At 45.0% G+C, this 23,500-nt stretch overlaps 1 protein-coding gene and 1 long non-coding RNA gene across 6 annotated transcripts in view; one reads left to right on the top strand and one right to left on the bottom strand.

The window, feature by feature from the left end:
* Nucleotides 1–23,500, bottom strand: part of LOC149977374 (uncharacterized) — a 934,188-nt gene that overhangs the window by 194,218 nt on the left and 716,470 nt on the right. The gene's annotated exons all lie outside the window — the stretch shown is intronic.
* Nucleotides 1–23,500, top strand: part of LOC110489553 (rho guanine nucleotide exchange factor 4) — a 169,960-nt gene that overhangs the window by 54,006 nt on the left and 92,454 nt on the right. For 3 of the 5 annotated variants that reach the window (XM_090199067.1, XM_036945712.2, XM_036945713.2), the window contains exon 4: nt 598–727. In XM_090199067.1, the coding sequence (XP_090055193.1) occupies nt 598–727 (130 nt within the window). Of the gene's footprint in view, nt 1–597; nt 728–6,162; nt 6,793–23,500 lie in introns of those variants that run through there. The other 2 variants (XM_090199068.1, XM_021562278.3) reach the window with 2 other exon arrangements.

Here is a 23,500-nt window from a genome sequence, read left to right as displayed (position 1 = left end):
TACCAGTCTCTCAATTCAATTCAATTCAAGGGCTTTATTGGCATGGGAAACATGTGTTAACATTGCTAAAGCAAGTGAGGTAGACAACATACAAAGTGAAAATATAAAGTGAAAAACAACAAAAATTAACAGTAAACATTACACATACAGAGGTTTCAAAACAGTAAAGACATTACAAATGTCATATTATATATATATATATACAGTGTTTTAACAATGTACAAATGGTTAAAGGACACAAGATAAAATAAATAAGCATAAATATGGGTTGTATTTACAATGGTGTGTGTTCTTCACTGGTTGCCCTTTTCTCGTGGCAACAGGTCACAAATCTTGCTGCTGTGATGGCACACTGTGGAATTTCACCCAGCAGCTCCTACTGATAACCTGCATGCACCTTCAGCTCAATCCGTTCAGGAAAATCCCTTCATTATTGTTGGTCTATCACATGATATAGTACATGTATATTCAGGATTTAAACTAAGAAAAGACAGGGTCTTAACATTTAAAGTGAGCATTATACTAACTATAGACTTCTAGGTATGTAGGCCTAGGCATTGTTGGATCCCCAGCTTTGATTTTGCCTCTTCCCCACAGTCGCATGCTTCAGTGTCCCTGTCGACCATGGAGGCATTCTCTGGGATGATCCTGAAGTCCCACTGCTTCTCCCAGAGCACCCCCATCGGTCTGGACTGTCTGGGCTGGAGACGACGCATCTCCTACCCCTGTGAGTAGCTCCTACCTCCTCCTCCTCCTAACCCTGAGAGTATTTCCTACCTCCTCCTCCTCCTAACCCTGAGAGTATCTCCTACCTCCTCCTCCTCCTAACCCTGAGAGTATTTCCTACCTCCTCCTCCTCCTAACCCTGAGTATCTCCTACCTCCTCCTCCTAACCCTGAGAGTAGCTCCTCCTCCTCCTAACCCTGAGAGTAGCTCCTCCTCCTCCTCCTAACCCTGAGAGTATCTCATACCTCCTCCTCCTAATCCTGAGAGTAGCTCCTCCTCCTCCTCCTAACCCTGAGAGTAGCTCCTCCTCCTCCTAACCCTAACAGTATCTCCTACCTCCTCCTAACCCTGAGTAGCTCCTCCTCCTCCTAACCCTGAGAGTAGCTCCTCCTCCTCCTAACCCTGAGAGTAGCTCCTCCTCCTCCTAACCCTGAGAGTAGCTCCTCCTCCTCCTAACCCTAACAGTATCTCCTACCTCCTAACCCTGAGAGTAGCTCCTCCTCCTCCTAACCCTGAGAGTAGCTCCTCCTCCTCCTAACCCTGAGAGTAGCTCCTCCCTCCTCCTCCTCATAACCCTGAGTACTGCATACTGCTGGCTCTCTCACTCGCTATGCCAAGGTTGGTTCCAATACTCTACAATGTCATTCTCTCTCACTCGCTATGCCAAGGTTGGTTCCAATACTCTACAATGTCTTTCGCTCTCACTCGCTATGCCAAGGTTGGTTCCAATACTCTACAATGTCTTTCTCTCTCACTCGCTATGCCCAAGGTTGGTTCCAATACTCTACAATGTCTTTCTCTCTCACTCGCTATGCCAAGGTTGGTTCCAATACTCTATAATGTCTTTCTTTCTTTTCTCATGATGACCACCTATTTACTAGATCATAGGTCCCCTGGCCCCCCACCCCTGGCCCCCCACCCCTCGGCCCCCACCCCTGGCCCCCACCCCTGTCTCAGACTCCAACTCCATTCCCTGGATGTAATTCTGTTTGAGGGACTTACTGTATGTATCATTTAGTTCCATGTTTAAAATCATGTCCTCACCAAATCCTGGATTAGCCTGCGGGCATCATGCCACGCACTGCAGCAACATCTGTTGTGAAACAACGACTTTATTCTGAAGCTAGGTGTAACACTACTCTGAGCCAATTACAATTATTACCGTTTTGGCATGGACAGAGTGTTGTAGTACTGCCTGTCACCAGCAGGGGGAGCCACATCCTCTGCACGTCAGTGGTCCCACAGTTTATTGGTGCTTGGAAAGGCATTGTGCTATTCACATTAACAGACCGTGGAGGAGAGCCAGTGACGTCATCAGTTTTAAATCCAGGTCAATGACCTTTTGAGAATATGTAAACGCTGTGTTTCTATGGTGATTAGTCTCTGGAAGATATGCTGGTATCTCCAGATGGATCCTCTTTGAATTTAGTGGATTTTTTATTTTTTTTAGTAGTCCTGTTCAAAATCCAGCCTTCACTTTTTAGTGGGAGAACACAGAGTTCTCCTCGAGGGTGTTTGTCGTGTGTGTCTCGGTGTGTGTGTCAGATTGTCTGTCTGGCTCTGCTCTTTGTCTGAGAAGCCTGTAGGAAATAGAATATGGTAGGAGAGAATGGTTTAGGAAAATATCCTTTATTTATTATCTACAGAGTTTTAGCTTTCTTTTAGGACCATTTTGATAAAAGCGAGCGATATAGGTGCCAGACTCCTTTTTTCTATTGCTCGGACTGTGAGAGGGTCTCCAGGGTAACCTATCATACTGCTGAGTGGGTGGACATTAGGTAGTGCTGAAATGACCCTGTTCATTCTGATGTCATTGGGTGGGCACACACACACGCGCACACACACACACACACACACACACACACACACACACACACACACACACACACACACACACACACACACACACGTGCGCGCAGAAGCAGCAGATTGCATGCCCCTCAAAGTGAGGTCAGTGTTCTTGCACCAGATGCCTTCCTTGTAATTTGATTCATTTTTAGTTAATTGAATTGAAAGGCCAATCAAAAGACAAGTGTAGTGTCAACCTCTTTAGCTGACTGGCTAAAGGGCGGTGCACCATAGAATGACTAGAACGGGCATCCCCATTGAAGTCAGTAGGTTGATGATGGGCAGTGGTATTTCTGTGGTACACACCATGCAGTGAGCTAAGCCACTTTTCACCTTCCAACACCATACTCATCTGTATTCATCATAGCCCATGAAAGGATGTTTTCAAACTGACACTACATATCGGTGACACACCAATGGGCTTATTAGTAGGTTACAGATGGTTAGTTATTGGTTTATACATACAAACAATATGTAACTTAAGCCTCCTTATCAGTCGGTCTGCAGTCTTTAGGTCCATCCAGTATATCTGGGGGAGGGAGGGAGGGAGGGAGGGAGGGGGGGAGGGAGAGGGAGGGAGGGAGAGGGAGAGGGAGGGAGGGAGAGAGGGAGGGAGGGATGGAGAGAGGGAGGGAGGGAGAGGGAGGGAGGGATGGAGAGAGGGAGGGAGAGGGAGGGAGAGAGGGAGGGAGAGGGAGGGAGAGAGGGAGGGAGAGAGGGAGGGAGGGGGGAGGGAGAGAGGGAGGGAGGGAGGGGGGAGGGAGAGAGAGGGGGAGGGTGGGAGGGGGAGAGAGAGGGGGGGGGGGAGAGAGGGAGGGGGGGAGGGAGGGAGATCTTCCCTCCAATCTAAACTTTACTGGCCTTGTGTCTGAAGACTCCAGTGGCTCTGTCTGCCTGGTCTTCTCACTTCTAACCCACCTTACTGTTACTGTGTGTGTGTGTGTGTGGGTCAGAAGTGTGTGTGTGCATGCGGGGGTGTGTATCTTCATCAGGACCAACAGCCTTTCCTTTACCAGGTGGTACAGCAGAACCACCATGTATCTCTGTATCCTATGAGACAGCAGAACCACCATGTATCTCTGTGTCCTATGAGACAGCAGAACCACCATGTATCTCTGTGTCCTATGAGACAGCAGAACCACCATGTATCTCTGTGTCCTATGAGACAGCAGAACCACCATGTCTCTCTGTATCCTATGAGACAGTAGAACCACCATGTATCTCTGTGTCCTATGAGACAGCAGAACCGCCATGTCTCTCTGTATCCTATGAGACAACAGAACCATCATGTCTCTCTGTGTCCTATGAGACCGAGACAGCAGAACCACCATGTATCTCTGTGTCCTATGAGACAGAGACAGCAGAAATGTCTACTTCCGTGTGTTCTGAGTGAATATGACCTTTACGGAGAAATCCGGAACCTTCTCCCTCATCTCGTTCCCTGTGTTCTGAGTGAATATGACCTTTATGGAGAAATCTGGAACCTTCTCCCTCATGAGTGAAAACAAAACATTTATTTTAGTTTGAATAATTTTGTACATGTATTGTAGCCAACCAGACAGCGATATATCTTCATGTGTTGATCTAACTTGGGTATGTGATATGAATATAGGATGTGAATATGGGATATGAGTATGGGATATGGATAAGCAGACATGACTGTAGTACAGTGGAGGCTCCTCAGAGGAGGAAGGGGAGGACCATCCTCCTCAGTGAATTACATTTTTTGTTTTTTTAAATTAAAACATTAAAGTTATCTATTTAGGTAAAAGTATGCTAAATATACTCATGTCAACAAATAATTTATTAAAACACACTGTTTTGCAATGAAGGTCTACAGTAGCCTCAACAGCACCTCTGTAGGGTAGCACCATGGTGTAGCCGGAGGGCAGATAGTTTCCGTCCTCCTCTGGGCACATTGACTTCAATACAAAACCCAGGAGGCTCATGATTCTCACCCCCTTCCATAGACTTAGACAGTAATTATGACAACTTCCAGAGGACATTTTCCAACCTATCAGAGCTCTTGCAGCAAGAACTGACATGTTGTCCACCCAATCAAAGGATCAGAGAATTATCAAGTACTGAAAGCATAAGCTACAGCTAGCTAGCGCTGCAGTGTATAAAATGTGGTGAGTAGTTGACTCAAAGAGAGAGAAAGACAATAGTCAAAATGAAAGAGAAGCAAGAAAGAGAGAGATTTGCTTTTTTTCACTTTCAGTTTAACTTACTTAGCTAGCAAATGCAGCTAGCTAGGTTAGCCTACTCAAACAACCTGCGCAAACAGAGGGATGCTATGTTAGCTAGCTGGCTATGGCTATCCAACACGACACTGGAACTCCTCCAAGTTAAGGTAAGTTTTTGTTTTTACTCATTTATTGCCACCTGGGCCCACTGGTGTAAGTGCTAACCTGCTTACTGACTGTACACTGTAATGTTACTGCATGATTGTAGCGGGTTTACTAATGCATTAGTTATATTAGCTGTGTTGACTATGATGCTACTACTTTTTTTAAAGGTCCTCCCTCATCTTATACAGCACCATCTGCCACGTCTGTAGTGTATTTAGGGCCTAGAGAGCATAGACTGAAACAAACACTCTTCTGGTTACATGTGTTGTGTACATCTTTGCAAAGTTATAATCAGAGCTGTTGGATTGTACAGATAGAGTATATCTCAGTAGGAGTACATGGTGTTTATAATGTTTACAGTAATATAGAGCAGTGGATCAGGTAAGCCCCTCACTTTCATTTCCTCTCTTTCTCTCCCTCCCTCTCTACCTCCCTCCCTCCCTCTCTCATTCCATCCCCCCTCCTCTCTACCTCCCTCCCTCCGTCTCTCCTTCCATCCCTCATTCTCTCTCTACCTCCCTCCCTCCCTCTCTCCTTCCATCCCTCATTCTCTCTCTACCTCCTTCCATCCCTCCCTCCTTCCCTCCCTATCTCTCTCTTTCTCAAGGCATTAATAGGAATGCTTGTAACTGTTTAAGCTGATGATTCTGCACTCCCTGCCCTGTCAGAGGCAGGAAATCACATATCCCAAAGCCTCTCCTCTCTGACAGGTTCAAATGCATTGGGAGCTTTAGCCATGACTGCCAGGTTTCAACAGCCTGACTTTCTATTGACAATACACACACGCATGTGCACGCACACACACACACACACACACACACACCATATAACAACAGCAATGCTTTAGAAACAGCAGAGGACAGGAGAGGGGAGAGGGCAGGGGTTAGACAGGGGGAGGAGGGGGGATATTTTCAGTCCCACCATAATAGCACTGCACCAAGATATTACAGAGCGATCAGCCATCAGCTGCAGCCAGGCAAGTCACACTGCAGAGCCACAGAACCCACCTAGTGGAGCCCCACTGGGGGGGTGTGTGTGTCTGTGTGTGTGAGCGAGGAAGGGAGAGAGTGAAAGGGAGAGTGAGTGAGGGAGGGCGAGCGAGAGAGGGTGAGCGAGAGAGAGGGGGAGAGAGGGAGAGAGGGAGAGAGGGAGGGAGAGAGAGAGAGAGAGAGAGAGAGAGAGAGAGAGAGAGAGAGAGAGAGAGAGAGAGAGAGAGAGAGAGAGAGAGAGAGAGAGAGAGAGAGAGAGAGAGAGAGAGAGAGAGAGAGAGAGAGAGAGAGAGAGAGAGGGAGGGAGGGAGGGAGGGAGGGAGGGAGGGAGGGAGGGAGGGAGGGAGGGAGGGAGGGAGGGAGGGAGGGAGGGAGATATGAGACGCAGCAGCCGTTGAGTGCAGAGCCGAGCCAGAGAGAGGAGCAACAGCCGAGACTGGAAGCACTCACTGACTGACTGGAGCTTACTGACACACAGAGCTGGAGCTGTACGGTCCAGGTAGAGGCTACAGCATTCGTACGTATCTACTTACCCAGATTGACCTTCCTCTGACTGGGGGAAACACCTACCTTGACCACCACCACTACCAGGATCTGTGTTCGGGGGGCTGTTCTGATGCGGACCCAGCAGAGCTCTGAGGGGCCCGTGCCCGGGGACAGCAGTGGCAGCACCAGCTCTGGACTCTCCCCTGGATCTCCTGGTTCGGACTCGGACAGCGGTACCCCCACCGAGGGAGGTGGAAGAGGAGGAGTAGGAGGAGGGATGGGGGAAAAATGGGGAGCAGGCGGAGGAGGAGGAGGCATGGGGAGCCTAGGAGGTACTCTCAGAGGGGTCCTCTCACATTATTGGAGCCTGGAGAGCCTCCACTCCACCACTGGTAAGGGGGCACCTACCTCACACCTGTAGGTGACCTGTTAGTCATTCAGAGTGTGATGGTTGCCAAAGTGTTGTGCTGAAGTCATTCTGTTGTCTGTCTGTCTGTCTGTCTGTCTGGACCTGTGGATCAGCTGTCAATGATGCAATACAGGCCATGTTATTGTTGTCTTGGCATTAGTAAATATACTCTAGTTTAGGACATTGAATTCATCTCTCATTGACTCAGAGGATGTATTGAGTTCACCTTTCATTGACTCAGATAGAGGATGTATTGAGTTCACCTCTCATTGACTCAGATAGAGGATGTATTGAGTTCACCTTTCATTGACTCAATTAGAGGAGGTATTGTGTTCATTGACTCAGATAGAGGAGGTTTTGAGTTCATCTCTCATTGACTCAGATAGAGGAGGTTTTGAGTTAATATCTCATTGACTCAGATAGAGGAGGTTTTGAGTTCATCTCTCATTGACTCAATTAGAGGAGGTATTGTGTTCATTGACTCAGATAGAGGAGGTTTTGAGTTCATCTCTCATTGACTCAGATAGAGGAGGTTTTGAGTTCATCTCTCATTGACTCAATTAGAGGAGGTATTGTGTTCATTGACTCAGATAGAGGAGGTTTTGAGTTAATATCTCATTGACTCAGATAGAGGAGGTTTTGAGTTAATCTCATTGACTCAGATAATGGATGTATTGAGTTCATCACTCACTGATTCAGATAGAGGACTTATTGAGTCATTGTTGTGCTCTGTAATGTTTTGTCATTATGGCAGAGGGCTGTGTGCGTGCGTGTGTGTGTGCACACCTGTGTGTGTGCGTGCGTGTGTGTGTGCACACCTGTGTGTGTGCTTGTGTGTGTGCGTGTGTGTGTGCACGCGTGTGTGTGTGCGTGTGTGTGTGCGTGTGTGTGTGCACACCTGTGTGTGTGCACATGCATATGTGGTTATGTATAATCATCTGTGAGTGTCTGAATCTGAATATTCTATAATTGCCTGCAGAGTACCTGCTTCAAATCAAATCAAATGTTATTTGTCACATGCTTGGAAAACAGCAGGTGTAGACTAACAGTGAAATGCTTACCTACGGGATCTTCCCAACAATGCAGGGGCCCCCGTGTTGAGGGTCAGAGTGATGAATGGGTTGTTGCCCTCCCTCACCACCTGAGGGTGGCCCGCCAGGAAGTCCAGGATCCAGTTGCAGAGGGAGATCCCAAGGTCCTTAGCTTAGTGATGAGCTTGGAGAGCACTTTGGTGTTGAATGCTGAGCTGTAGTCAATGAAAAGCATTCTCACGTAGGTGTTACTTTTGACCAGGTGAGAAATCACACAGTCGTCCAGAACAGCTGGTGCTCTCATGCATAGTTCAGTGTTCAGTCAGTCTATCAGCTCCTCATATAACATTTACAGTACAGTCAGTCTATCAGCTCATCAAAAACTGTACTGTAAATGTTATAGGATGAGCTGATAGATTGACTGTACATGTTATATGATGAGCTGATAGACTGACTGTACTGTAAATGTTATATGATGAGCTGATAGACTGACTGTACATGTTATATGAGGAGCTGATAGACTGACTGTACTGTAAATGTTATATGATGAGCTGATAGACTGACTGTACATGTTATATGATGAGCTGATAGACTGACTGTACATGTTATATGATGAGCTGATAGACTGACTGTACATGTTATATGATGAGCTGATAGACTGACTGTACTGTACATGTTATATGATGAGCTGATAGACTGACTGTACATGTTATATGATGAGCTGATAGACTGACTGTACTGTGTATGTTATAAGGAGGGGGGGATACAGCATTAGAGCAGCCTTGGTGTTTGTTTCCAAGGGCCCTCTTACACACAGACAATCATGCAGCCACACACACACACACACACACACACACACACACTTTATGTCCTTGGAGAAAGCTGTGGTTTTCAGAATGGCCCTGGCAGAATGTACACTGGTGTTGTCTCTCTATCACACCCACCCACACATTTGTTAACTCTTTCTCGCTCTCTGTTACTCTCTCTCTCTCTCTCGCTTTCTCTCTCTCTTGGTGAAACCTGATCCATGGTTAACATTAAGAGCTAATAAGAGATTTAGTCTCCATTGAGGCTGTCACACTGCCACTGATGAACTGAGACAGAGAGAGGAGTGATAGAGACAGACAGAGAGAGTGAGAGAGAAAGACAGTGTGAGAGAGAGAGAGAGACTTGGCAGTAGAAAATCTTAACAGTGTATTTGACCTCTCAGCTTCCCTATCAGATCAAAAAATCTCAAATAGAAAACTAAAGAAAATTAACAACAGTGATAAATGGTTTGATGAAGAATGCAAAAATCTAAGAAAGAAATTGAGGAACCTGTCCAACCAAAAACATAGACACCCGGAAAACCTGAGTCTACGCCTTCACTATGGTGAATCACTAAAACAATACAGAAATACACTACGGAAAAAGAAGGAACAGCATGTCAGAAATCAGCTCAATGTAATTGAAGAATCCATAGACTCTAACCACTTCTGGGAAAATTGGAAAACACTAAACAAACAACAACACAAATAATTATCTATCCAAAATGGAGATGTATGGGTAAACCACTTCTCCAATCTTTTTGGCTCTATAACACAGAATAAATAGCAAAAACATATACATGATCAAATACAAATCTTAGAATCAACTATTAAAGACTACCATAACCCACTGGATTCTCCAATTACCTTGAATGAGCTTCAGGACAAAATAAAAACCCTCCAACCCAAAACGGCATGTGTTGTTGATGGTATCCTTAATGAAATGATCAAATATACAGACAACAAAATCTAATTGGCTATTCTAAAACTCTTTAACATCATCTTTAGCTCTGGCATCTTCCCCAATATTTGGAACCGAAGACTGATCACCCCAATCCACAAAAGTGGAGACAAACTTGACCCCAATAACTACCATGGGATATGCGTCAACAGCAACCTTGGGAAAATCCTCAGCAGACTCGTACATTTCCTCAGTGAAAACAATGTACTGAGCAAATGTCAAATTGGCTTTTTACCAAATTACCGTACAACAGACCATATATTCATCCTGCACACCCTAATTGACAAACAAACAAACCAAAACAAAGGCAAAGTCTTCTCATGCTTTGTTGATTTCAAAAAAGCCTTCGACTCAATTTGGCATGAGGGTCTGCTATACAAATTGATGGAAAGTGGTGTTGGGGGTAAAACATACAACATTATAAAATCCATGTACACAAACAACAAGTGTGCGGTTAAAATAGGCAAAAAACACAAATTTCTTCCCACGGGCCCGTGGGGTGAGACAGGGATGCAGCTTAAGCCCCACCCCCTTCAACATATTTATCAACTAATTGGCGCAGGCACTAGAAAAGTCTGCAGCACCCGGCATCACCCTACTAGAATCTGAAGTCAAATGTCTTCTGTTTGCTGATGATCTGGTGCTTCTGTCACCAACCAAGGAGGGCCTACAGCAGCACCTGGATATTCTGCACAGATTCTGCCAGACCTGGATCCTGACAGTAAATCTCAGTAAGACCAAAATAATGGTGTTCCAAAAAAGGTCCAGTCGCCAGGACCACAAATACAAATTCCATCTAAACACCGTTGCCCTAGAGCACCCAAAAAACTATACATACCTTGGCCTAAACATCAGCGCCACAGGTAACTTCCACAAAGCTGTGAACGATCTGAGAGACAAGGCAAGAAGGGCATTCTATGCCATCAAAAGGAAAATAAAATTCAACATACCAATTAGGATCTGGCTAAAAATACTTGAATCACTCATAGAACCCATTGCCCTTTAAGGCTGTGAGGTCTGGGGTCCGCTCACCAACCAAGATTTCACAAAATGGGACAAACACCAAATTGAGACTCTGCATGCATAATTCTGCTAAAATATCCTCTGTGTACAACGTAGAACACCAAACAATGCATGCAGAGCAGAATTAGGCCGATACCCACTTATTATCAAAATCCAGCAAAGAGCCGTTAAATTCTACAACCACCTAAAAGGAAGCGATTCCCAAACCTTCCATAACAAAGCCATCACCTACAGAGAGATTAACCTGGAGAAGAGTCCCCTAAGCAAGCTGGTCCTGGGGCTCTGTTCACAAGCAGACCCCACAGAGCCCCAGGACAGCAACACAATTAGACCCAACCAAATCGTGAGAAAACAAAAGATAATTACTTGACACATGAGAAAGAATTAACAAAAAAACAGAGCAAACTAGAATGATATTTGGACCTAAACAGAGAGTGCACAGTGTCAGAATACCTGTCCACTGTGACTGACCCAAACTTAAGGAAAGTTTGACTATGTACAGACTCGGTGAGCATAGCCTTGCTATTGAGAAAGGCCGCTGAAGGCAGACCTGGTTCTCAAGAGAAGACAAGCTGTGTGCAAACTGCCCTCAAAATTAGGTGGAATCTGAGCTGCACTTCCTCACCTCCTGCCAAATTTATGACTATATTAGAGACACATATTTCCCTCAGATTACACAGACCCACAAAGAATTCAAAAACAAATCCAATTTTGATAAACTCCCATATCTATTGGGTGAAATACCACAGTGTGCAATCACAGCAGCAAGATTTGTGACCCGTTGCCACAAGAAAAGGGCAACCAAGAACAAACACCATGGTAAATAGCTATTTATGTAAATGTTTTCCCCTTTTGTACTTTAACTATTTGCACATCATTACAACACTGAACAGTTGAAGTCAGAAGTTCACATACACCTTAGCCAAATTCATTTAAACTCATATTTTCACATTTCCTGACATTTAATCCTCGGAAAAATTCCCTGTATTAGGTCAGTTAGGATCACCACTTTATTTTAAGAATGTGAAATGTCAGAATAATAGTAGAGAGAATGATTTATTTCAGCTTTTATTTCTTTCATCACATTCACAGTGGGTCAGAAGTTTACATACACTCGATTAGTATTTGGTAGCATTGCCTTTAAATTGCTTAACTTGGGTCAAACGTTTTGGTTAGCCTTCCACAAGCTTCCCACAATAAGTTGGGTGAATGTTGACCCATTCCTCCTGACAGAGCTGGTGTAACTGAGTCAGGTTTGTAGACCTCCTTGCTTGCACACGCTTTTCAGTGCCTCTTTCAAGCAAAAGAGGCACTATAGTTAATGGTGTTATTTACTATAGTTAATGGTGTTATTAACTATAGCTAATGGTGTTATTGACTATAGTTAATGGTGTTATTGACTATAGTTAATGGTGTTATTGACTATAGTTAATGGTGTTAATAACTATAGCTAATGGTGTTACTAACTTTAGCTAATGGTGTTATTGACTATAATTAATGGTGTTATTGACTATAGTTAATGGTGTTATTAACTATAGCTAATGGTGTTATTGACTATAATTAATGGTGTTATTGACTATAGTTAATGGTGTTATTAACTATAGCTAATGGTGTTATTGACTATAGTTAATGGTGTTATTGACTGTAGCTAATGGTGTTACTAACTTTAGCTCATGGTGTTATTGACTATAGCTAATGGTGTTATTAACTATAGCTAATGGTATTATTGACTTGCACCCATGACCAGCTCTGTAACCAGATTGCATAGTGGAGAAGGTATGGTGGGATTCGAAATGGTCAGTAATCTTTGTTAACTTGGCTTTCGAAAACCTTAGAAAGACCGGGTAGGATAGATATTGATCATCACAGTGAGGTGAGTTTTAAAAAGCACTATACTGTTTTGATGATGACTGTTTTATGTGATTTTCCAACGCATTTGCATTGATGTCAGAGTGGTTAGAGGGACAATAGAGCTCTGAGTACCAGGCCATTAGGACCTGATGGAGGAACAATAGAGCCCTGAGTACCAGGCCATTAGGACCTGATGGAGGAACAATAGAGTCCTGAGTACCAGTCCATTAGGATCTGATGGGGGAACAATAGAGCCCTGAGTACCAGTCCATTAGAACCTGATGGAGGAACAATAGAGCCCTGAGTACCAGGCCATTAGGACCTGATGGAGGGACAATAGAGTCCTGAGTACCAGGCCATTAGGACCTGATGGAGGAACAATAGAGCCCTGAGTACAAGGCCATTAGGACCTGATGGAGGAACAATAGAGCCCTGAGTACCAGGCCATTAGGACCTGGTGGAGGGACAATAGAGACCTGAGTACCAGACCATTAGGACCTGATGGAGGGACAATAGAGACCTGAGTACCAGTCCATTAGGATCTGATGGGGGAACAATAGAGTCCTGAGTACCAGGCCATTAGGACCTGATGGAGGAACAATAGAGCCCTGAGGACCAGGCCATTAGGACCTGATGGAGGGACAATAGAGACCTGAGTACAAGGCCATTAGGACCTGATGGAGGGACAATAGAGCCCTGAGTTCCAGGCCATTAGTGACCTGATGGCGGGACAATAGAGCCCTGAGTACCAGGCCATCAGGACCTGATGGAGGGACAGTAGAGCCCTGAGTACCAGGCCATTAGGACCTGATGGAGGAACAATAGAGCCCTGAGTACAAGGCCATTAGGACCTGATGGAGGAACAATAGAGCCCTGAGTACCAGGCCATTAGGACCTGGTGGAGGGACAATAGAGACCTGAGTACCAGACCATTAGGACCTGATGGAGGGACAATAGAGACCTGAGTACCAGACCATTAGGACCTGATGAAGGGACAATAGAGACCTGAGTACCAGTCCATTAGGATCTGATGGGGGAACAATAGAGTCCTGAGTACCAGGCCATTAGGACCTGATGGAGGAACAATAGAGCCCTGAGGACCAGGCCGTTAGGACCTGATGGAGGGACAATAGAGACCTGAGTACAAGGCCATTAGGACCTGATAAAATTACTGAGTTGGGAACTACCAAAGCATGTCCAGAGTGCATAAGAAGAGATTACTGTGACTCAGCCTGTGTAGCAGTAATACAGGTAATACCGAAACAGCACTAATCCCTTATCAAATCTACTTCAATCCGTGTAGATGAAGGGGAGGTGACAGGTTAAAAAGGTTTTTTAAGCCTTGAGACAATTCAAATCAAATACATTTTTTGGGGTCACATACACATGGTTAGCAGATGTTATTGGTCACATACACATGGTTACCAGATGTTATTGGTTACATACACATGGTTAGCAGATGTTATTGGTCACATACACATGGTTAGCAGATGTTATTGGTCACATACACATGGTTACCAGATGTTATTGGTCACATACACATGGTTACCAGATGTTATTGGTCACATACACATGGTTAGCAGATGTTATTGGTCACATACACATGGTTAGCAGATGTTATTGGTCACATACACATGGTTACCAGATGTTATTGGTCACATAGACATGGTTACCAGATGTTATTGGTCACATACACATGGTTACCAGATGTTATTGGTCACATACACATGGTTACCAGATGTTATTGGTCACATACACATGGTTACCAGATGTTATTGGTCACATACACATGGTTAGCAGATGTTATTGGTCACATACACATGGTTACCAGATGTTATTGGTCACATACACATGGTTACCAGATGTTATTGGTCACATACACATGGTTACCAGATGTTATTGGTCACATACACATGGTTACCAGATGTTATTGGTCACATGCAGATGTTATTGGTCACATACACATGGTTACCAGATGTTATTGGTCACATACACATGGTTACCAGATGTTATTGGTCACATACACATGGTTACCAGATGTTATTGGTCACATACACATGGTTACCAGATGTTATTGGTCACATACACATGGTTACCAGATGTTATTGGTCACATACACATGGTTAGCAGATGTTAATGCGAGTGTAGCGAAATGCTTGTGCTTCTAGTTCCGACCATGCAGGTATATCTAACAAGTAATCTAACAAATTCAAAACAACTACCTTATACACACAAGTGTAAAGGGATGAATAAGAATATGTACATATAAATATATGGATGAGTGATGGCCGTGCTGCACAGGCAAGATGCAGTAGATTGTATAGAGTACAGTATATACAAATGAGATGAGTAATGTAGGGTATGTAAACATTATATAAAGTGGCATTGTTTAAAGTGACTGGTGATACATTTATTACATCCAATTTTGAATTATTAAAGTGGCTAGAGATTTGAGTCAGTATGTTGGCAGCAGCTACTCAATGTTAGTGATGGCTGTTTATCAGTCTGATGGCCTTCAGATAGAAGCTGTTTAACAAGTGTTCATGATTCTTTTATTTCAAAAAACACACAAACAAATTAACAAACGTGAAAACGAAAGCGCACAGTTCTGTCAGGCAGAAACACTAAACAGAAAACAAGATCCCACAAAACCCAAAAGGAAAATGACAACTTATATGTGATCCCCAATCAGAGACAATGATAGACAGCTGCCTCTGATTGGGAACCACGCTCTGCCAAAAACAAAGAAACAGAAAACATAGACTTTCCCACCCGAGTCCCACCCTGACCTAACCAAACATAGAGAATAATAAGGATCTCTAAGGTCAGGGCTTCGGGCCATGGATCATCACTGGAGGCTTCGGGCCATATAGCCTACAGCCTATAGGTTGGGGATCCTTCTCACATGATGTCATGTATCTAACTACAGGAAGTGGAAGTGGAACACAAATCAATAGCTCTTAATGTTCTGTCGTAATTCTGATTGAATAGCCGGTAAACCTTACAGACAATATTGTCTTTTAGCGCTGTCTGAGTATGATGATTTTATTAGGTCAAAATTGTTCGTCCAATGACAATGCAATGGTCCTCATTGCTGTAGGATCAAACTTGACTAATAATTTTTTATATGACACAGTAACTCCCCCCTCTCTGACAATGGCCTTTTCTCTCACTCTGCATCCAAGTCTGTACAGACCAGGCAATACAATTTCCTTACTCCACGTCTGTTCCTAGTAGTGGCCATCTGCCTATACTAATAATTTAGTTAATTCGACATATTTTTGTAATGGTTTATGTTCATCTATATATCAGTAGTTTCATTTACCACCATTAGAATCTGTGGGAATCATTGTCAACGTATTTCAACATCCATGACATTATTTTCCCTTTCATACTGTACCGTAGCCACAGCCCTCAGAATCTACATAATTGTTTACAAGCTGTGAGAACATATACATCAAGTAAAGACAGTCTATTCTGCAATAGGAGGTTTCATTCCACAGACAATGCGTAACAGACTAGCTCCCTGGCAGAGCTGGCATTGGCACAACTATGTAGAAAGCTCAAATTATTTCTTATGTCTTTGGGAATGAAGGAAATGGCTGTTCTCTCATTGGCTGGAGTAGCTGGAATTCTTTCTCCTTAAATAGACATCATCCTCTTCTCCTCTGACAGCTTTCCGTGACAAAACCAGGAATGCTTTCTCTAGGATCTCCAATCCCCCCCTCCTCCCTCCTCTCATCTTCTGCCATCCTCATCCGTCATTCCACTGCCACCCAGGAACAGCAGAGCAGTAGGTTAACTGTGTTTGACAGGTGGTTAGGTGGTGGCTTGTGATAGAGGGTCATATAGGAAGCATGGCAAATGACCACAGGTGCATTCACACTGTCACACTCACATGACAAGCAGAGAAGCAGACAGGCAGAGAGGCAGTCTCTCTCTCTCTCTCTCTCTCTCTCTCTCTCTCTCTCTCTCTCTCTCTCTCTCTCTCTCTCTCTCTCTCTCTCTCTCTCTCTCTCTCTCTCTCTCTCTCTCTCTCTCTCTCTCTCTCTCTCTCTCTCTCTCTCTCTCTCTCTCTCTCTCTCTCTCTCTCTCTCTCTCTTATTTATATATATATATATATATATATATATAGATATATATAGATATATATATAGATATATATAAATGAGTATATCTCTATCTATATCCCTGCCCCCCTCCTTTCTCTCTCTTTCACTATCTCTCCACTCCTCTATCTGTGACCCACGTTCCTCTTTAACCTCCATGCTAGTTGTCCAGGGTGAACACAGTGAGAGTGCAGAACGTGTGAGGTTCCTCGGATGCTGGGGCTCGCCACAGCCGTGGCCCTCAGCGTCTCATTTTGATGACTCACGGATCCCTCTGGTGCATTTACAATCGTTAGTCTGAGTTCTCTTGCTCTATACAGTATTTAGTGTCTTTGGTGCGTCCTCCCTTCCCAGCCCCTGCAGGTGGAAAAGTCTCTCTTGATGTTTCTGACGAGACAGGACTCAGTTGGAACCGAACTGGGCTAGAAGTGAACTGGGAACATCTCAATTGTCTCTGTGGACTAGAGTTTGTACAGTACAGTGTTAGTTATGTTTTGTTGCGTGTTTAGTAATGCTTCATACAAGAGATTGTAATTGTAATTCGCTCTGGATAAGAGCGTTCTGCTAAAATACTTAAAATGTAAATCTAGATCTGTTGCCGTTAGCAACCTGCGGTTAAAGAAGCATTCCCTTAAAGTGCCGGCAGATTGGGAGGTGAAGGTCATGGGGAAAGGTCATCTATCAGATCCAACCAATGTCCTATTTGTCACAGCAGTGCATATGTATGCTACTGGTGTCTTCAATTATGTCTGCTGAAGGTCTCTGCTTCTACCTCCTAGATAAGGGACCGTTTAGCCAGTTAAACATAGTGGAATGGCTGCATCATAGCTTTGATGCTTTCAGGATAGCTCTGAAGCACAGGCAGTCCCACTACTACCACTTTATAGCTCTTGGTTAGAGATGCCAGGATAAAAAAGCTTGTCCAGTGTTCTTGTATTCAGTATGAATCTTCTTGATTCTGTCTTATCAGCCAACCTGGCAACATGTCATATCAGCCAACCTGTCATATCAGCCAACCTGGCAACATGTCATATCAGCCAACCTGGCAACATGGCATATCAGCCAACCTGGCAACATGGCATATCAGGCAACATGTCATATCAGGCGACATGTCATATCAGCCAACCTGGCAAAATGGCAACATGTTGTATCAGGCAACATGGCAACATGTCATATCAGCCAACCTGGCAACATGTCATATCAGCCAACCTGGCAACCTGTCATATCAGCCAACCTGGCAACATGTCATATCAGCCAACCTGGCAACATGGCATATCAGCCAACCTGGCAACATGGCATATCAGGCAACATGTCATATCAGGCAACATGTCATATCAGCCAACCTGGCAAAATGGCAACATGTTGTATCAGGCAACATGTCATATCAGGCAACATGACAACATGTCATATCGGCCAACCTGGCACCATGTCATATCAGCCAGCATGTCATATCAGGCAACATGTTATATCAGCCAACATGGCAACATGTCATATCAGCCAACCTGGCAACATGTCATATCAGCCAACCTGGCAACATGGCATATCAGCCAACCTGGCAACATGGCATATCAGGCAACATGTCATATCAGGCAACATGTCATATCAGCCAACCTGGCAAAATGGCAACATGTTGTATCAGGCAACATGGCAACATGTCATATCAGCCAACCTGGCAACATGTCATATCAGCCAACCTGGCAACATGTCATATCAGCCAACCTGGCAACATGTCATATCAGCCAACCTGGCAACATGGCATATCAGGCAACATGTCATATCAGCCAACCTGGCAAAATGGCAACATGTTGTATCAGGCAACATGGCAACATGTCATATCAGGCAACATGACAACATGTCATATCGGCCAACCTGGCACCATGTCATATCAGGCAACATGTCATATCGGCCAACCTGGCAACATGTCATATCAGCCAGCATGTCATATCAGGCAACATGTCTTATCAGCCAACATGTCATATCAGGCAATCTGGCAACATGGTATATTAGCCAACCTGACATGGAGTTTTCGTCATCCTTACAGCCCCCTGTAACACCATGAAGCAGAATGTAGCCGGCTGTAAGACTGATAGCAACAACCGGGAAGGAGGCATGAATGTGTGGTTTTGTGGCTATTGTCATATGTGTGGCTATTGTCATATCAGCCTCTAGAGGATCACACCTCAGAGCTGATCACACCTCGGAGCTGGCCCCTCCTGGAATAGGAGATAGGTGGTGCAGGAGGACGTGAAAGAGAGGTGGTGCAGGAGGAATTGAAGAATTGAAGGAAGGAGATAGGTAGTGCAGGAGGAGGTGAAGGAGAGCGAGAGAGAGATGGGGATAGAGAGAGAGATGGGGATAGAAAGAGAGAGATGGGGATAGAGAGAGAGAGAGAGAGAGATGGGGATAGAGAGAGAGATGGGGATAGAGAGAGATAGAGATGGGGATAGAGAGAGAGAGATGGGGATAGAGAGAGAGAGATGGGGATAGAGAGAGAGAGATGGGGATAGAGAGAGAGAGATGGGGATAGAGAGATGGGGATAGAGAGAGAGAGATGGGGATAGAGAGAGAGAGATGGGGATAGAGAGAGAGAGATGTGGATAGAGAGAGAGAGATGGATAGAGAGATGGGGAGAGAGAGATGGGGATAGAGAGAGAGAGATGGGGATAGAGAGAGAGAGATGGGGATAGAGAGAGAGAGATGGGGATAGAGAGAGAGATGTGGATAGAGAGAGAGATGGGGATAGAGAGATGGGGAGAGAGAGATGTGAATAGAGAGAGAGAGAGAGAGAGAGAGAGAGAGAGATGGGGATAGAAAGAGAGAGATGGGGATAGAGAGAGAGATGGGGATAGATATATAAAGAGAGAGAGAGAGAGAGAGAGAGAGAGAGAGATGGGGATTGATATATGTAAAGAGAGAGAGAGAGATGGGTCTGGAATCCTTTCTACTGTGATAACCACTAATCCGTCCATCGGACAAAATAATAGTAACAACCGCACAACCTAATCCTGCATTAGATCAAAATGCTGTATAAAGGACGGAGGCCTGTGTTCGCCCCCGCCTGGTTGGTTGGTAATGATCATCATGTTTGTTTACAACACTAGAAAGAATTGACCTCAACGTTCCATAGCCATTCACTCTGTGTAATTCTCTGTCTCCAGAGGTTCTGTGGTTGTCAACATTCCCTCTGAAAGTTTGAGCGATGGAGCAATGGACAGACCCATGGAAAGGGAACAGATGAGGGTCACACCAGGACCCCCCTCCCAGCCCCTCTCCCCCCTCCAGTAGGATACCTAGGGGGTGGTAGTGTCCTGGAGGATGGGGGGGACAACATGTCCTCTAATTATAAACCCTAATATAAACTGGGTGGTTCGAGCCCTGAATGCTGATTGGCTAACAGCCTTGGTTACGTTGGTAACCAATTTATAATAGCATTAAGGCACCTTGGGGGTTTGTGATATATGACCAATATACCACGGCTAAGGGCTGTGTCCAGGTCGTGGTATGTTGGCCATATACACCCTCTCTGGCCTTATTGCTTCAATATAAAACACTGACTGTAGACACTCTGATTCTCACTGACTACCAGTCAGCTGTGGAAAAGGAAGGACACATCTGGGTTTCTTTCAGCCTGACAGCGTGTGGTGTGTGGGGGGAGGCTGGACAATGTCAGTTGTCAGGCTTATAATTTCAGTAGGCATTGGACTGGGTGGTCATTGCCTCATAGTGTCTCTTATCTCATACCGCTGCAGCATTACCAGTCTCTGTGTGTCTGTGTGTCTGTGTGTCTGTGTGTCTGTGTGTCTGTGTGTCTGTCTGTCTGTCTGTGTGTCTGTGTGTCTGTGTGTCTGTCCGTCTGTCCGTCTGTCCGTCTGTCCGTCTGTCCGTCTGTCCGTCTGTCCGTCTGTCCGTCCGTCTGTCCGTCCGTCTGTCCGTCTGTCCGTCTGTCCGTCTGTCCGTCTGCCCGTCTGTCCGTCTGTCCGTCTGCCCGTCTGTCCGTCTGCCCGTCTGTCCGTCTGTCCGTCTGTCCGTCTGTCCGTCCGTCCCTTGAGTGAGTGTCTATGCCTCGCGCTTCCATCCCTCTGCTTGTCTGTGCCCTGCCTGGCACTGCAGAGTGGGTCGAAAATAGCTTGGTAAACACGTTGTCAGCCAGAGGTTGCCTTAAAGAGACCCTGCTTCCCTGTTTCCTTCTTAATTAGGATTCCTCAGGAGGGGGTGGCACTGCCACTGGCCTGCTGGGATGATGGAGAGGGTGGGGGGGGGGGGGTGGCACTGCCACTGACCTGCTGGGATGATGGAGAGGGGGGGTGTGGCACAAGCTTGCACAGTCAGACCAAGAGTATTTCCTGCCAGTGGGGTAGGGTGGCACAGACTGGCACAGGCAAACCAGGAGGATGTCTGGACGAAACAGTGTTTCCATCCCTCTATGAAAGAAAGCAGATAGGGTACGGTCTGTATAAACCACCGGGTAGTTGTACATACAGTATAAATAAAATCAATTCTAATTTTATTGGTCACATACACATGGTTAGCCGATATTAATGCGAGTGTAGCCAAATGCTTGTGCTTCTAGTTCCGACAGTGTAGTAATAGCTAGCAACATATCTAACAATTCCCCAACAACTACCTTTTACTCACAAATCTAAAGGGATGAGATAAGAATATGTACATATAAATGTATGGATGAACGATGACTGAGCGGTATAGGCAAGATGCAATAGATGGTGTAGAATACAGTATATACATATGAGATGAGTAATGTAAGATATGAACACATTATTAAAGTGGCATTATTTAAAGTGACTAAATTTCCATTTATTTAAGTGGCCAATGATTTGAGTCTGTATGTCGGCAGCAGCCTCTCGGTGTTAGTGACGGCTGTTTAACAGTCTGATGGCCTTAAGATAGAAGCTGTTTTTCAGTCTCTTGTTCCCAGGTATGATGCACCTATACTTACCTCGCCTTCTGGATGATAGCGTTGTGAACAGGCAGTGGCTCGGGTGGTTGTTGTCCTTGAAGATATTTTTGGTCTTCCTGTGACATCGGGTGCTGTAGGTGTCCTGCTGGGCAGGTAGTTTTCCCCCGGTGATGCGTTGTGCAGACCGCACCACCCTCTGGAGAGCCTTGCGGGTGAGGGCGGTGCAGTTGCCGTACCAGGCGGTGATACAGCCCGACAGGATGCTCTCAATTGCGCATCTGTAAAAGTTTGTGAGGGTTTTAGGTGACAAGCCAAAATGCTTCAGCATCCTGAGGTTGAACAGGCGCTATTGTGTTTGTAGACCATTTCATTTTATCCGTGATGTGTACGCAGAGGAACTTAAAATTAAGCATCTTCATGTATGACTACCCTTGTTGCATTTGTGCTTCATTATTGCTCAAGAATGACAGTGGATAGGGGGAGGAAGAGAGGTAGAAGACTGAAGACAGACAGTCTGAAGACAGACAGACAGACAGCCTGAAGACAGACAGACAGACTGAAGACAGACAGACAACCTGAAAACTGACATAAAGGCAGGCAGACAGACACACAGCCTGAAGACACATACAGGCAGGCAGACATACCGCCTGAAGACAGACAGACAGACAGACAATCTTGCAGACAGACACACTGTCCTCGTCTACTCTTTTTCTCTGACCCCGAGAATACAAGAAAAGGACAGAAGAACACAAACACAATTCGTTTATCAGTCAGAGGTATAAATCTCAGAGAGAGAGAGAGAAGAACAAAGCCAAATTGAACTGTAAGTCATTCTAAACTACACTGAAAAAAAATATAAACGCAACATGTTTGTTTATATCCCTGTTAGTAAGCATTTGTCCTTTGCCAAGATAATCCATCCACCTGACAGGTGCCGAGTAATATTTATGTCTGTAATAAAGCCCTTTTGCATTAGGAAAGTATTCAGACCCTTTGAACTTTTCCACATGTTGTTGCGTTACAGCCGTATTCTTAAACTGATAAAATTATTTGTTTTTCCCCTCATCAATCTACACACAATACCCCATAATGACAAAGGAAAAGCAGGTTTTTCAAAATGTTCGAGTAAAGTTATATATTTTTTAAATTATATACAGTTTACATAAGTATTCAGACCCTTTACTCAGTACTTTGTTGATGCACCTTTGGCAGCGTTTACAGCCTCGAGTCTTCTTGGGTATGACGCTACAAGCTTGGCACACCTGTATTTGGGGAGTTTCTCCCATTCTCCTCTGCAGATCCTCTCAAGCTCTGTCAGGTTGGATGGGGAGCATCGCTGCACAGGTATTTTCAGGTCTCTCCAGAGATGTTTCGATTTGATTCAAGTCCGGACTCTGGCTGGGCCACTCAGTGACATTCAGAGACTTGTCCCGAAGCCACTTCTACATTGTCTTGGCTGTGTGCTTAGGGACATTGCCCTGTTGGAAGGTGAACCTTCACCCTAGTCTAAAGTCCTGAGCACTCTGGAGCAGGTTTTCATCAAGGATCTTTTTGTACTTTGCTACGTTCGTCTTTGCCTCGATCCTGAGTACTCTCCCTGTCCCTGCCGCTGAAAAACAGCACCATAGCATGATGCTGCCACCACCATGCTTCACCGTAGGGATGGTGCCAGGTTTCCTCAAAACATGATGCTTGGCATTCAGGTCTGAGAATCTTCAGATGCCTTTTGGCAAAGTCCAAGTGGGCTGTCATGTTCCTTTTACTGAGGAGTGGCTTCCGTCTGGCCACTCTACCATAAAGGCTTGATTGCTGGAGTGCCTCAGAGATGGTTGTCCTTCTGGGAGGTTCTCCCATCTCCACAGAGGAACACTAGAGCTCTGTTAGAGTGACCATCGGGTTCTTGGTCACCTCCCTGACCAAGGCCCTTCTCCCCAATTGCTCAGTTTGGCTGGGTGGCCAGCTCTAGGAAGAGTCTGGGGTAGGCCACTGTGTTCT

Source organism: Oncorhynchus mykiss, chromosome 15 (assembly GCF_057628025.1).
Source record: "Oncorhynchus mykiss isolate SJ-2025 chromosome 15, ASM5762802v1, whole genome shotgun sequence".
Lineage (NCBI taxonomy): Eukaryota > Metazoa > Chordata > Actinopteri > Salmoniformes > Salmonidae > Oncorhynchus > Oncorhynchus mykiss.
This window is presented reverse-complemented; position numbering and strand designations above follow the sequence as displayed.